The 14,403-nt window shown below is 47.5% G+C and overlaps 1 protein-coding gene across 1 annotated transcript in view; it reads right to left on the reverse strand.

Annotated features, from left to right (window-relative positions):
• Nucleotides 1-250: 250 nt before the first annotated feature.
• LOC135375914 (uncharacterized) overlaps nucleotides 251-14,403 on the reverse strand; it is a 34,059-nt gene continuing 19,906 nt past the window's right edge. Inside the window, exons 4-8 of the mRNA XM_064608551.1 lie at nucleotides 12,336-12,512; nucleotides 11,615-11,712; nucleotides 4,199-4,427; nucleotides 1,900-1,964; nucleotides 251-340 (exon numbers count right to left, since the gene is read on the reverse strand). Of these exons, the coding sequence (XP_064464621.1) occupies nucleotides 1,938-1,964; nucleotides 4,199-4,427; nucleotides 11,615-11,712; nucleotides 12,336-12,512 (531 nt within the window). The 3' untranslated portion in view covers nucleotides 251-340; nucleotides 1,900-1,937. The remainder of the gene's footprint in view (nucleotides 341-1,899; nucleotides 1,965-4,198; nucleotides 4,428-11,614; nucleotides 11,713-12,335; nucleotides 12,513-14,403) is intronic.

Raw genomic sequence — 14,403 nt, forward strand, 5'->3', positions numbered from 1 at the left:
ACACTAGGCCAAACACCACGTCAGACGCCAGGCAAAAGCAAGTGCTTTACACCCACAACACCCTCGAAGCACCCGTTATGCTCAGTTACTTTATTTTTTTATCCTTAAGCTGTATTTAAGGGTGTGTGGAGATATTCACTCCCTGATTACATCCCAGTTACGCCAGTGTTCAAATTTGAAGAGTGCAAATTCCAAGTGCTTCCCGGAAATAAAAGGTTAAATTCAAATCAGGTGACAACAGGCGCTGCACTGCTATAGTGTACGTTTATTTGAAACACATCCTTGATGTGGTGTGCTGCCGTGGGTCGGGGTGGGATAAGTTGCCTTCCAGTCTTCGCAACTGCGAGAAAAGAGTGGCGCGAAATCAGCAGCCATGCTTGCGTTCGTACAGGTTCCAGTACAGGGGCGGTTTAAAGGGGGAGGGGCGAGGGAGGAAGGGGGGTGACCGTCCCCCATACGGTTGTGTTCCCTATGTAAAAACCCTTTATCCTGAATGATGCTCTGCCGCAAAGCACGAAATTTCCTTCAGACTGCCCCCCATGACACAACCTTAAATCCGCCCCTGTTCCAGTATTTACATGGATACGGCGTATATGGCCTTTGATCAGGAATTGGAAATGACAGGCGGAGGTATCCCAAAGCGAAGGGTAACTCAGGACAGAATAAGAGTCCAGTGACAACTCATTTAAATCCACGAACCGGACACGTGATTGTGACGGTCAATGGGAAGACCCTACACGCTGCAGTCTGAGAGCAATTCTGATGCACCACCGTGGCATCTCTCCAGGAATTCAGAGCCCTTATCTTTTAAATCTTATCTTTACAAAAACCGCTTTGCTGACTTTGCCTTATTTTTCTTATCTTTAAAAAAAACGCTTTGCTCGACCTTGAATTTTCCCCACGTAATCACTAACCTCCTTGCCTTTCGGAACGCTCGTCAATTCCTGCCTGCTGTCCCGTTTCGTCCCCTTGTTCGTGAACCTCCCATTTCTGTAACCGGTCTGGAGCAAAGATCACTTCATTCGCGTAATCCCCTCCACACTCTAACAAAGCCGCCATTCACTCCGGCCGTAAAAGCCTGTACGGGCACTATCTTCCCTCCGGGCTGTTGACCCACAATTCGCATGAACCTTTAACACGTATTGCTAACTGCTTAAATGCCCTGAAAGAAGAAATAGCCGTTTTTCCCCCTTCAACATAACAGCCCATAACAACCCAATATTACTCTAGCTGTGCCCGTTTTACCGCCCCGCTAGCTGACTCCAATGTCCAGCGTCACCAACGTCCTCCTGGCGGCTTTTCTTTCTGTACCGTAACGTTAGGTTCATAGGAGGATTTTGCTAGCGAGCCCGGCGGTTGCGCAAACCGCCTTGCTCCTGGCATCACCAAATAATTTGAATCTTCATGGCGTTTCATTTCTGTAGACTCTCGCGCGGTTATTTGTGAAGATTAAACTTTTCTTGTTTTTTTTTCTTTCGTATTAGCACCGCGAAGCAACTGCGACTATGAGTGGCGTTCTCACGTGGACAGATAGAGAGATGAAACGGATGTTGTTGTTGCCTGCACAACTCGCTCTGAGCTATGCGACCTCGAGCAAGTTCTTTATTGATAGAAGAGCCCTCGAACGCCCTTGAGGGTGCAAAAGAAGACATTTCCAGGGAAAAGCACCCTTTCAAATGGTGTTTTACACAGGTTACACCCTCTAAAAAGGGGTGTTCCAGACCATACGTGAAAAAAGTGGTGTGGGTTATAGGACCAGCCATTTACACCCATAAGGGTATTCTTCAGTTTACAGTGTATCATAGAAGACTGGTACTATAGGATTCCGCTCAGACTATACGTCACGGTCTGCGGGCCCGTCCATTCACCAGAGATAATGCGCTAGTTCTGATAACTCACATTACTGTAGGCAACGGTCAGTCCGGTCCGGTCTTGCGTCACGGCGCTCCATAGAATCCGGTGATCTGAGGAAAACATTACGCCTCATCAGAGGAGTCCGACTGAGGTCATTCGGAAGACGCCGGCAGGTCCCTGCCACACTGCCACAAGCCATGACTTCGCACCAGTGATTCCCCCAGAAATTCACTGCTGGGGGGTGGGGGGGGGGGGTGCTGAGCTTTCAGGGGAGGGGGGTTATGCTTGGTGAAGGCTCCACTTAAGGAATTTTTCTTAGACACAGAACGAGTCGTGGCACAATGGTGGCATAACTGCACAGCTTTTCCGTTTTAGTGTTATTACGTTAGAACAGAGTACAGTAGAATACAGATGCAATATGAACGGCATTTGAACATTAAGATGCATAATCGCACGACCGACAAAGGAAAAAGACTGGCACCTTGTCTCACGAAGCTCAATGAATACCTAGCAGCCAAGGGGAAAAACCTTGGACGAAAAAAGCAGAATACCTCGCTTGATTGAGTTGGGCGCAAATGGTTCTTGATGATCCACATTGAGTTTGTGTGTCCGCACGCATTTTTGCTCGTATATGTGCGCAATATATGCATTGAGCAGTCACTTTCGAATGATTCTGGACAAATGCATGGTACTGGCATCTGCATGACTGGGGCCCTACAGCCCAAGTTTGACAGTACAGGATGTAATTCGCTGCGCCGGACTCCATACCAGAACGTGTTGGTGGCCGAGCTGGGTGAGGTCTCCTGAGAAATTACAGGGGGGGGGGGGGTTGCAAAAATGCAGGGAGGGTGTACACGCCCCATGGGGGGTAGGGAAATCCCTGCTTCGCACGACACTTTACACGTCGATAGCACACGATCACTCACTCAAAATGGCGCCCCTTTCTCAAGACTTGCTACAAGCGGCCTTTTTGTGGCATTTCGCGCACGCGTTAAAACGTGGTGGTGCTAGTGGCAACGCTGTTTCCTGTTCGGTATGGCATTAGAGAGTTCTAGTAGACCGTTACGAACGCACGGAACGCTAACGCAGAGTACGTAGTTCTCGACCGTGAAACGGATAGCAAAAGAGTTTTAGCAGATCGTCAGGCAACGCTACGAACGGTACGGTAAGAACTGTGTTGCCATCCAACGGCGATAACATGAACTACCGTTCGCAAGTTGTCTAGGCATCTGTTTCTGAACGAATTGCCTAATAAAACTACGTTTTCATGCTCTGTTTTTGTTTTCTTTGCGTTCGAAAATTAATTTGTTGTTCCACCAGCAAGCGAAAGGACAACGGACACCCCCTCTCGGTCAGTTCACCGCTATCACTCGCCGTTATGGCGGACGCTGCTGCTCGCTCGGACTGGCAGCATCCAGAGACCAGAAGTTTGTGTTTTCGTATGGTATACAAGGTATACAGCTTCTTTTAAGAAGATGTAGTCCCTCGTACTGAAGCGCAGTCTCGTAGCCTTCACTTCGGACACAGTCGAGGAGGTGTTGCAGGCAGCCATGTTGTTTTGTGCGACGAAAACAACGTAGAGGACGGAACGCAAAAAGATTAGCCGATCGTTCGAACGTGAAACGCGGAAGCCAAGTTTCCTTTCCCGCGCACGCGCTCTTGCTCACGTGGAGAACAGCGTTCCTTCCGTTCACTGCGTAACGCTCTACTAAAACTCACTGTTATATCAAATTTTCCAAAAGGAGAAAATAGAGTCTTTGTTGTTCCAGGCGACCTTGACAGTGAGGGAAGCAGGCAGGAGATTCCATCGCTCACCTTCCGATTATTTAACAGATTACTGACTGCAATCCCTACCACCTTTCAAACTTCATCTCTAACACCTTAAAAGCTTCGGTTCGAGCATACAAGGTTAGATTAAGAAGGGACTGCTGCGGATACGAAGTTTGAAAGAGGGTAGGGAGGGGAATATGTTTATTAAGAAAATGAGTGGAAAGGTCAGCCAGAAGAAGACCAGACGCTTGCTATTCCAGGTAGGAGTCGGAAGCGAGCTTCTGACGGAATTAAATATTTGGCTTGGCAATCACTGCTCGTGTTGTCTGTCTCTTTTAGTTTCGCTGTCCTTGAGTATTATCGTTTTTTATGTATCGTTTCACGTGACGGTGGCGCTTCCTAAAAGGCCGCGAACGGGCCGACACAATGGTTGGCCATATGAAGATATCTATTGATGTATTTGAAAAAAAAAAAAAAGACAATCCGCAGTAGAGTACCGTAATAAATGTATCTGTATGCGCATTGTATCTTATCTATATTACCAAACGGTCCGCAGGATAAAACAATCTCTTACCGCACAGCAGTTTGTGAGTCGGAAGCTTTTGCTCACGTTGATGTACGATGTACCTGGCGTGCCACTTGTCCCCATGTTGTAGGAGGTGTACGCCACTTTTGTGGGAGGCTTCCCTGCCTCTCCGGTCAGGGTTCGCCCTTCCATGATCTTCATGATTATGCACAGGTAATCGGTCTTTCCTGTGTGGCTGAACCTGACACTATATCCATCCTTGACGGTGACTTCGGCGCTAGAAAACATCAAACGTCAGCTGCTCGAGGTTACATTACTTCTGAAAAAGGAGCTCACAAGAATATCGTGCGTTTCCTTAAAGGCATTAGAAAAGCTTGGTGACGTGACAAACATACGACAAACTCCAACGAAGAGAGCTGAATTTTCATTGTATCATCGCCTTTGAGAGAATGTGTTCGACAAAGTACCGACAAAGCTCACCACGCACTCACCTAACATTCTACGAATACAAACCTCCGTGAGAAACGCAGCCGATACCTGCACCATGCACAGGTATACATCCGCCTCCTGGCACACGACACGCAGCTAGGGGCCTCACACCCAAAACGGTTCCCACATTAGGAAAACTGACGCGTGAGCTACAATGAACATCAACCCACAGCAACACATCTCGTGCGTTTCCCGTAATATAACCTACGGGCGCGCACTTTCTTTGCATAAAGACGAGTTCTTTTCCGAGGAACTTCCGGCGATTCTTACATGCAATCCAAGTAAATGCTGGCGTCTTGTAAAACGAAAGGAACATAACGACAACAGGCTTTGTGATGCAAATGGCTCGTCTGTCCCCGATCATCAGTGCGCTGATATTTTTAACGATGCATTCATTGGCGACTTCGTTCATAATCAACCTGCTAATATCCCTGCTATTCCACTGCTTCATTTACATTGTCTGTCGGATTTCACTGTTTCTTACAACGGCATGTGAAAGTTAATTGATTCTCTCAAGATGTCGCATCCTGTTCCGATGATCTGAACACAAAAATACGAAAAAGTACGAAGTTCATATCATGTTACTTCCCTACAGACATTTTCAACGAGGCGCTCTCAAGAGGGGAGGTGTATAGGGCCTGGAGAATTACTAAAGTTATTCTTCTCCATAAAGGTGGTTCCACAACTAGTCCGCTTAACAACAGCCCTGTACTATCACTCATGCAAACTATCAGAACACGTAACTTTTTCGAACAATACGGATTTTGTAGAATTCCGACATTTTTTCTTCCCTTTCCAAAACGGCTTCCGTCGAGGCTTTTCGTGTACCACTCATCTTGCATGGTTCATACACGACCTTCATTACCATCTTGGTCAGGATATGAGCAGTGACTTATCTTCCTCGACTTAAAAAAGCATTCGATAAGGTCCCCCCATCAATCAGACTTCTCGCTAAACTATCTCAACTAAATCTTCCGGACAATCTAATGCAGTCGTTTTCAAATTATCTTCCCTTACGGAGGCATTTACGCGTGTTAACAATTATTTATTATGAAGTCTTTATCTTCCGTTATATCAGGCGCTGTCATGGGGCCTTTATTATTTCTCATATACATTAAGGCCATTTCACATAGCGTCAGCTCCATGGTTCGCCTTTTTCCCGGCGACTGGGTCATTTACAGGCACATCATCAGCTGATCGAACACTACTCCTGAACGTCCATCAAGTTTTAGATTCCTGGTTCTCCACATGGATGGATACCACAGAATCTGTCTAAATGCACATGTCTGCACGTTGGGAAACATCAAAATGTCCATCCATGCACACTGAGCGGCACACCTATTACCAACATGCCATAAGTACCATTGGTCTTGGTTAATATGGCCATGCCACTGGAGGCTTGACGTAATCGTCAAGCCTCCGAAGAAGAAAAGAACTCGAACTCGAAGTGCCTCAAGGCGACGTCACGCTAAGGGACCTCCCCCGTCGTCAGACGGACGCTGTCGACATATTGATGGCTGATCGTTGGCTACGATGCAAGGAGGGAAGACACGTGCGTACATCGTACATCGAAAGCCCTTCATCCTTGAACTTTTTCAATTTTACAACAAAGCATCCCCTTAACACAGCGCGGCTGTGGGTCATAAGCCGGTTATTCCTGTACATTGCATTCAGTGCGACAACAAAGGTGTCAACCAGCTGGCGAACAGTATCAAAATGGCGGGCACCAGGTGGCTGATAAGCGGATTCTTCTTCGATTCAGGCCTTGTGGCCGGTGCAACGGCGACTCTGACGCAAGAAAAAAACATCAGAGCGTGGCCAAACTCTTCCTATCAATGGCTCTGCGCTCCAGAGGCATAGTGCGCACTCCGTCGGTCACCTGCGGTCGTCGCCGTTCTTTTTGTTTTCTTTTTTTTTTTCGTTCCACAACAGGCACCGCAGCGGAAAGACATTGGAGTCACCTTAGCGCCCCTTTAAAAAGTGCTGTCGCATTTTAAAAGATGTGGCAACCTAACTTTTGGTAACGAAAAATATACGGTCAGAAAAGCTGCTATATGCACACATTTCGAATGGAACATGGCGGTTTCAGCACAGCTGCGTTCAGCTACCGCCAGGGGTGCCATAGATGTTGACACGAAAATTAGGTCCCACATCACTGTTGGCGTCGTTGCGGTTTGGTGCACTGTCGGTGACCTTATACCTGCTCCCGTTCACAACACTTCTCCCCTTCCCCAATCCCTTCCCACACCCCTTTCCCCTTCCTTCTCTCCGATAGGAGTAGCAGGCCTCCAGCAATTGGCGAGCCTCTCTTCAAAACCCACAACCAAACAAACTCACGAGAGATGTGGACATCTATACTGCCCATTCGAAATGCACATAGTTCAATGTTTGCGTTGCTGTTCAAGTGAGTTCTACTGCATCGTACGCGACCAACTTTATGTACTATAAGGGATAGCGCTGATCGTTCTGCGCAGGCGCCAGACATAAAGGGGAGCCTCGCGCATTTCACAGAGCCACCACGCCTCTCCTTGCGTACTCGTGCAGGCGACAACGTACGATGAACTAAAACGCACTATTGTTGCACGGAGTTTAGTTACCATAATTTGTTTCTCGACTCGTATTGCAGTTCGTCAACGGAAGTGCGTCCTGAAACCAGTCAAAGCCTAAAGTGCGCTAATCTGGATCGACTTTTATCTGCACACACCCTGTATCTTAAGTTGGACTAGTTTGAGCATGTCGTAAAATACCCCGGCATCGCGATGCGCATCGAGTTTCTCAAGAGCGTTCGGTGAGCGACGTTGCTACATGGTCGAACCCAATGCGTATTGAAAGGTTGGTTTGTCAACAGGCGGCGCTAACAGCCCCGAGACGGTACGCTGGGATTCACAAATATGTTCCTCAAAACGTCGTTTAGTAAATCTCTCCCACACCAAAAAGTCGGGAATAACCGCGTCCGCTTCCGCATTGAGGTGTTTGCTAACCCTTTACGTGGAACGGGGGGAAGGCTCCATCCACGAAGCGGCAAAAGATCGCAGAATGGCCAAACTCTCCCTATGCTAACTCCCTAACTAAACTCCCTAAACTCCTCCCTAAACTCTCCCTAACTCTCCCCTCTCTGAGGCAGTACTCTGGGATTGACAAATATGTTCCTAAAAAGTCGACAACAACCACATCCGCTTCCGCATTGTGGTGTTTGCTAACCCTTTACGGGGAACGGGGAGAAGGCTCCATTCACGAAGCGGCAAAAGATCGGAGAATGGCCAAACTCTCCCTATAAATGGCTCTGCGAGGCAGTACCCTGGGATTGACAAATATGTTCTTAAAAAGTCGACAATAACCACATCCGCTTCCGCATTGTGGTGTTTGCTAACCCTTTACGGGGAACGGGGAGAAGGCTCCATTCACGAAGCGGCAAAAGATCGGAGAATGGCCAAACTCTCCCTATAAATGGCTCTGCGAGGCAGTACCCTGGGATTGACAAATATGATCCTAAGAAGTCGACAATAACGACATCCGCTTCCGCATTGTGGTGTTTGCTAACCCTTTACGGGGAACGAGGGGAAGGATCCATCCACGAAGCGGCAAAAGATTGGACAATGGCCAAACTCTCCCTATAAATGGCTCTGCGAGGCAGTACCCTGGGATTGACAAATATGTTCCTAAAAAGTCGACAACAACCACATCCGCTTCCGCATTGTGGTGTTTGCTAACCCTTTACAGGGAACGGGGAGAAGGCTCCATTCACGAAGCGGCAAAAGATCGGAGAATGGCCAAACTCTCCCTATAAATGGCTCTGCGAGGCAGTACCCTGGGATTGACAAATATGTTCCTAAAAAGTCGACAATAACCACATCCGCTTCCGCATTGTGGTGTTTGCTAACCCTTTACGGGGAACGGGGAGAAGGCTCCATTCACGGAGCGGCAAAAGATCGGAGAATGGCCAAACTCTCCCTATAAATGGCTCTGCGAGGCAGTACCCTGGGATTGACAAGTATGTTCCTAAAAAGTCGACAATAACCACATCCGCTTCCGCATTGTGGTGTTTGCTAACCCTTTACGGGGAACGGGGAGAAGGCTCCATTCACGGAGCGGCAAAAGATCGGAGAATGGCCAAACTCTCCCTATAAATGGCTCTGCGAGGCAGTACCCTGGGATTGACAAATATGTTCCTAAAAAGTCGACAATAACCACATCCGCTTCCGCATTGTGGTGTTGGCTAACCCTTTACGGGGAACAGGGGAAGGCTCCATCCACGAAGCGGCACAAGATCGGAGAATGGCCAAACTCTCCCTATAAATGGCTCTGCGAGGCAGTACCCTGGGATTGACAAATATGTTCTTAAAAAGTCGACAATAACCACATCCGCTTCCGCATTGTGGTGTTTGCTAACCCTTTACGGGGAACAGGGGAAGGTTTAATCAACGAAGCGGCAAAAGATCGGAGAATGGCCAAAAGTCTCCCTATAAATGGCTCTGCGAGGCAGTACCCTGGGATTGACAAATATGATCCTAAGAAGTCGACAATAACGACATCCGCTTCCGCATTGTGGTGTTTGCTAACCCTTTACGGGGAACGAGGGGAAGGCTCCATCCACGAAGCGGCAAAAGATTGGACAATGGCCAAACTCTCCCTATAAATGGCTCTGCGAGGCAGTACCCTGGGATTGACAAAAATGTTCCTAAAAAGTCGACAATAACAGCAACCGCTTCCGCATTGTGGTTTACTAAGCCTTTACGGGGAACGGGGTGAAGGCTCCATCCACGAAGCGGCAAAAGATTGGACAATGGCCAAACTCTCCATATAAATGGCTCTGCGAGGCAGTACCCTGGGATTGACAAATATGTTCCTAAAAAGTCGACAATAACAGCAACCGCTTCCGCATTGTGGTGTTTGCTAACCCTTTACGGGGAACGGGGAGAAGGCTCCATTCACGAAGCGGCAAAAGATCGGAGAATGGCCAAACTCTCCCTATAAATGGCTCTGCGAGGCAGTACCCTGGGATTGACAAATATGTTCCTAAAAAGTCGACAATAACCACATCCGCTTCCGCATTGTGGTGTTGGCTAACCCTTTACGGGGAACAGGGGAAGGCTCCATCCACGAAGCGGCACAAGATCGGAGAATGGCCAAACTCTCCCTATAAATGGCTCTGCGAGGCAGTACCCTGGGATTGACAAATATGTTCCTAAAAAGTCGACAATAGCCACATCCGCTTCCGCATTGTGGTGTTGGCTAACCCTTTATGGGGAACAGGGGAAGGCTCCATCCACGAAGCGGCACAAGATCGGAGAATGGCCAAACTCTCCCTATAAATGGCTCTGCGAGGCAGTACCCTGGGATTGACAAATATGTTCTTAAAAAGTCGACAATAACCACATCCGCTTCCGCATTGTAGTGTTTGCTAACCCTTTACGGGGAACGAGGGGAAGGCTCCATCCACGAAGCGGCAAAAGATTGGACAATGGCCAAAAGTCTCCCTATAAATGGCTCTGCGAGGCAGTACCCTGGGATTGACAAATATGATCCTAAAAAGTCGACACTAACGACATCCGCTTCCGCATTGTGGTGTTTGCTAACCCTTTACGGGGAACGAGGGGAAGGCTCCATCCACGAAGCGGCAAAAAATTGGAGAATGGCCAAACTCTCCCTATAAATGGCTCTGCGAGGCAGTACCCTGGGATTGACATATATGTTCCTAAAAAGTCGACAATAACAGCAACCGCTTCCGCATTCTGGTGTTTACTAAGCCTTTACGGGGAACGGGGGGAAGGCACCATCCACGAATCGGCAAAAGATTGGAGAATGGCCAAACTCTCCCTATAAATGGCTCTGCGAGGCAGTACCCTGGGATTCACAAATATGTTCCTAAAAAGTCGACAATAACAGCAACTGCTTCCGCATTGTGGTGTTTACTAAGCCTTTACGGGGGGCGCGGTGTCGAGAGTGGTGGAGATTCAAGAAATTAGCAAACCCAGTCGCCCGTCATACCTAGACTAAAACCGTAACCGTAATATTCCATGGGCTTGTATAGGAACATTTGCAAATTAACGTAATGTTTTGTTGACTACAACAAATTCGCTGGGTTCGAGGATGCCAATGGCGGTCTTCAATCCGACTCGAGAATTTTAATCCCGTTTAGCGAACTGGATTGGATTAAGCAGGATTGGAGTTCGATCCTGGTCGAACGTGTCCGTGTAGCAGCGCCGGATCCGCATTGAGCTCGAGGAGCTTTGGCTCAATGCGGATCGAAAGTATCCGCGTGACAGGGGTATAATTCGTAATCGATTGTGCATGTCGAGTGATTGAACATCGTGATTGGAAATCCGTCCTGGGATCACCTTAAGGCACCCTAAGCTATTATGGGACACTTGCACAACCCCAAACTACCTAAGGGGCTCAGGGGCTACCCTAAGGTCCAGGATAGAGGCCGCGTTCAAGCGTGCACCGCGCGATGCAAATCGTAATTAATAATAATCGACAGGTTCGACGGCAATCCGCGGGTTCTTTGTCGTCGTTCATTATGCCCTGATAAGCGATGCCCGGCAGAGCGCGGCCTGCCTTCCGAGTCGATATTGCTATTGTGCCTCAGTCCGCGACACTGGTGGTACGGGACCGTTTCTGCACGAGCTGGATAATTCTTACAACCGTACCCACTTAGTACCCCGGAGCATCGCTTATCACCCTTGTGATAGGCAGGTAGCTTCGACTCGGATACAGCAGCACTTCAGTCTAGGTGCAAATTCAGTCGTTTCCGGACCGTTCCGTTTGAATACATTCATCGTGTTCGTATACAGTGTGGCTAGGTGAACAGACGTGCGAGTAGTGCGAACTTAACTTACTCCATAGAAATTGATGGCAAGAGGCAAGAACACAGAAGTAAGGACAAATACAAAATCAAGTCAACAAAGACACAAAGACAAAGGACAAACTCAAAATGAAAGAAGAGAGATTGAATTAAGTTATCTATTGACTTACTCGGTCTCGACCTTGCCTTCGAACGTGAGGTAGGCTCCTGCGCTCAGCATTAGTTCAGTGTAGTATGCCCAATAACCGAAGGCCATGAAATCTGCTGTCTGAAATTGTTCAAGTTAATTATTGACAGAGACCCCAACTCTGACAACCTCCATGGGACAAGCCTGTTCTAAGGCATGCAGGAGGATAAGAGCGCAGAGTATGTTTTGAAAACAAACTTGCACGCGCTGCAGCGCGAACCACCATCTTCTCATTGTGGAGCAGGAGAGGGTACGTGCTTTTTAAAGGAGCATGGAAGTGACATTTAACGTGACTCGAAATCCTGCTTCATTTGTGAAGCTGTCCACAAGGAGTCACCACGCAAAATATTTCCGATCTGTGGCGTATTGTCACTGCGCAATAAAATTTACAAAAGACGGTCGGAGAACGGCAGTCGCGGGCGAGAGACACGAGCCCCGCGTGACGTACAAGCTGTTCGATGCCTTTTTTCTTTGTTTTTTCATCTCGGCTCACACGCCGCTTAATTAATACGTTTCAGCTGTGCCGTGCAGTGCTGTGTGCTGTGCACATATGCTGCTGGGCGGCAGAGCCTTGTCAAGTGACTTCCGGTAACTTTTAGATTTGCTGTCCCACCATGTAATGTGGTAATTCAATAAATTGAAATTGAAAACTCGGAACCCTAGAGCCTATACCTTAGGATTAGAGGACTGTGGATCATGCTCACGTGATCGAACACTGCGCCGCTGTCCCCACCGGTGTAGGTGATATGAATTTCCATGAGGGTGGCGTTGAAGTACGTTCCGTCTGCCACGGCTCCGAACTGATGATAGACGAACTGGCCAAGGCTCAGAGTTTTCAGACTCCCTCGTCGCGTCCATATGTCTTGGCCATTCCATTGCACCTTAAAACGAAACGATTGTCGTAGCACGTATAAGACATGTGGCTGACAAGTTCATGAAAGAAGAACCCTGTTCTGGGCGTCTATACACCGACCTTCCAAAGAGAGAGGAAATATTAAGAAAAAGAAAGGAAAGGTCAGCCAGACGAAGGTCGGCTCGCTATTCCAAACAAAAAAAAAGGAAAATGAAAGAAGGAAAGAAAAGGGGATGAAAAGAAAAGGAAAAGAAGAAAAGAAAAGGGGAAGAGAGAAGGAAAAATAGGGGTAACGAAAATGGAAGAAAAGGAAAAGGAGAAAAGAAAAGGGGAAGAAAAAAGGAGAAAATGGGGAAAGAAAAGGGAAGAAAGGGAAAAGAAGAAAAGAAAAGGAAAACAAAGGAGATAAGGAAAGGAAGAACACAAAACTAAAACTGATAAGTCACACACACACTGTCACACAATTACAAGGCGTTGACAAGGTTCGAAGCGTGGAGAAAGCGGAAGAGCGCAGTGGTGACTGTCCCACTGGGTCGAGAGAGACACACAGGACTCACAAGGAGCTCAGGAGACCCGTGTCACGCAGAAAGCGGAGCACCGCAGGACCAAAGAGGACTGCGCACATGAGTGCACGTGAAGAAAAAAAAAGTAGTTTCCTTCTTCACGTTTTGCATTCTTTAATTGCACCACACTTACAACCCTTTTCTCGTAAGCTCTGCTGGAAATACATAGAATAAGGCATGATCCTAATGGGTTCACCTCGTAATTCCAATGCGATTCAATTGATCGAGATTCTCAATGTAGCCAGTAGTCAGAAAAGCTAGTGTATCTAGCAGTGCCTATCTAGCAAAACAATTGCTAGATACGCTAGCTAGCGTATTTAGCATCAACAAACAAGACCGCCCCCGTCCCCGCCCCATCCCGCTCTTGCGAATGTTAATTAGGGCTAAACCACGTGAGCGCCAGCCCACAGATACCGACCTCACTGTATCATCTGAGGAATTAACCACGTGGGCACCAGCCCACTTTCACGACTCCATCTGGTAAGCCATCCCTGCAACATGCCTTTCTTAATATTATAATTAGGTGCACGCCCTACTGTGTTGGAGTAAACCACGTCAGAGTGATACCGACCTCACTGTGTCATCTGAGGAATTAACCACGTGGGCACCAGCCCCCATATCGTAAGCCAGCCTCCAGCAAGTCCCTCGCACACGCAACACGCGCTTCTTATTATAATTAGGTTGCATGCACACCTACTATGTAATTAACTAAGACTGGGCACGCGCCTCAGTCTTATAAAAACGGTGCATGCAAACGGAGATTAGTCAGAACACTAAAAAATGGCAGACCAGTTCTACATCAATTTACTCTCAAACGCTTCCACCGATGTATTTCCTAATAACACGATGAGTAAGTTCAGAGTTAAACTTGCTCATCCCATGCACTTAGATGGGAAGTGGGAAGTTGCCCTGACAGAGGTGAATGTCCCGTTTGCAATTAAGAACGTCACCGACACTGTTAACGCTATATCTGAAACTAGTCTCTTTGCTCCTACACTCACAACAGAGCAAATTAAGTTTCGTGCAGGAGAAAACATTATCTTACCAATTCGACAATTCCTAACGAAACATTTAAAAAGCCAAGCAAGGATTCTACGTGTCACTGGACATTATGAGCTACAACTGCCACTCAATACCGGACTTGAGTTGAGCCTAGCTCTCTCTGCCAAGCTTGGTTTTCCTGAAAAGATTATTGGATCTTCGGAAGTGGATGAAGGTCAACCAGTAAAAGTATTGAAGTATCAAGAGGATACAGAAGAAAAAATTACGTTAATCATGTACCGCTCACGTACAACAAAATATGAAATTCCAGAAGGGTATTACGAGTCGGGAAAGGACCTAGTTGATGCAATAAAT

The sequence above is a fragment of the Ornithodoros turicata genome, unplaced genomic scaffold (genome assembly GCF_037126465.1).
Source record: "Ornithodoros turicata isolate Travis unplaced genomic scaffold, ASM3712646v1 ctg00000955.1, whole genome shotgun sequence".
Classification (NCBI taxonomy): domain Eukaryota; kingdom Metazoa; phylum Arthropoda; class Arachnida; order Ixodida; family Argasidae; genus Ornithodoros; species Ornithodoros turicata.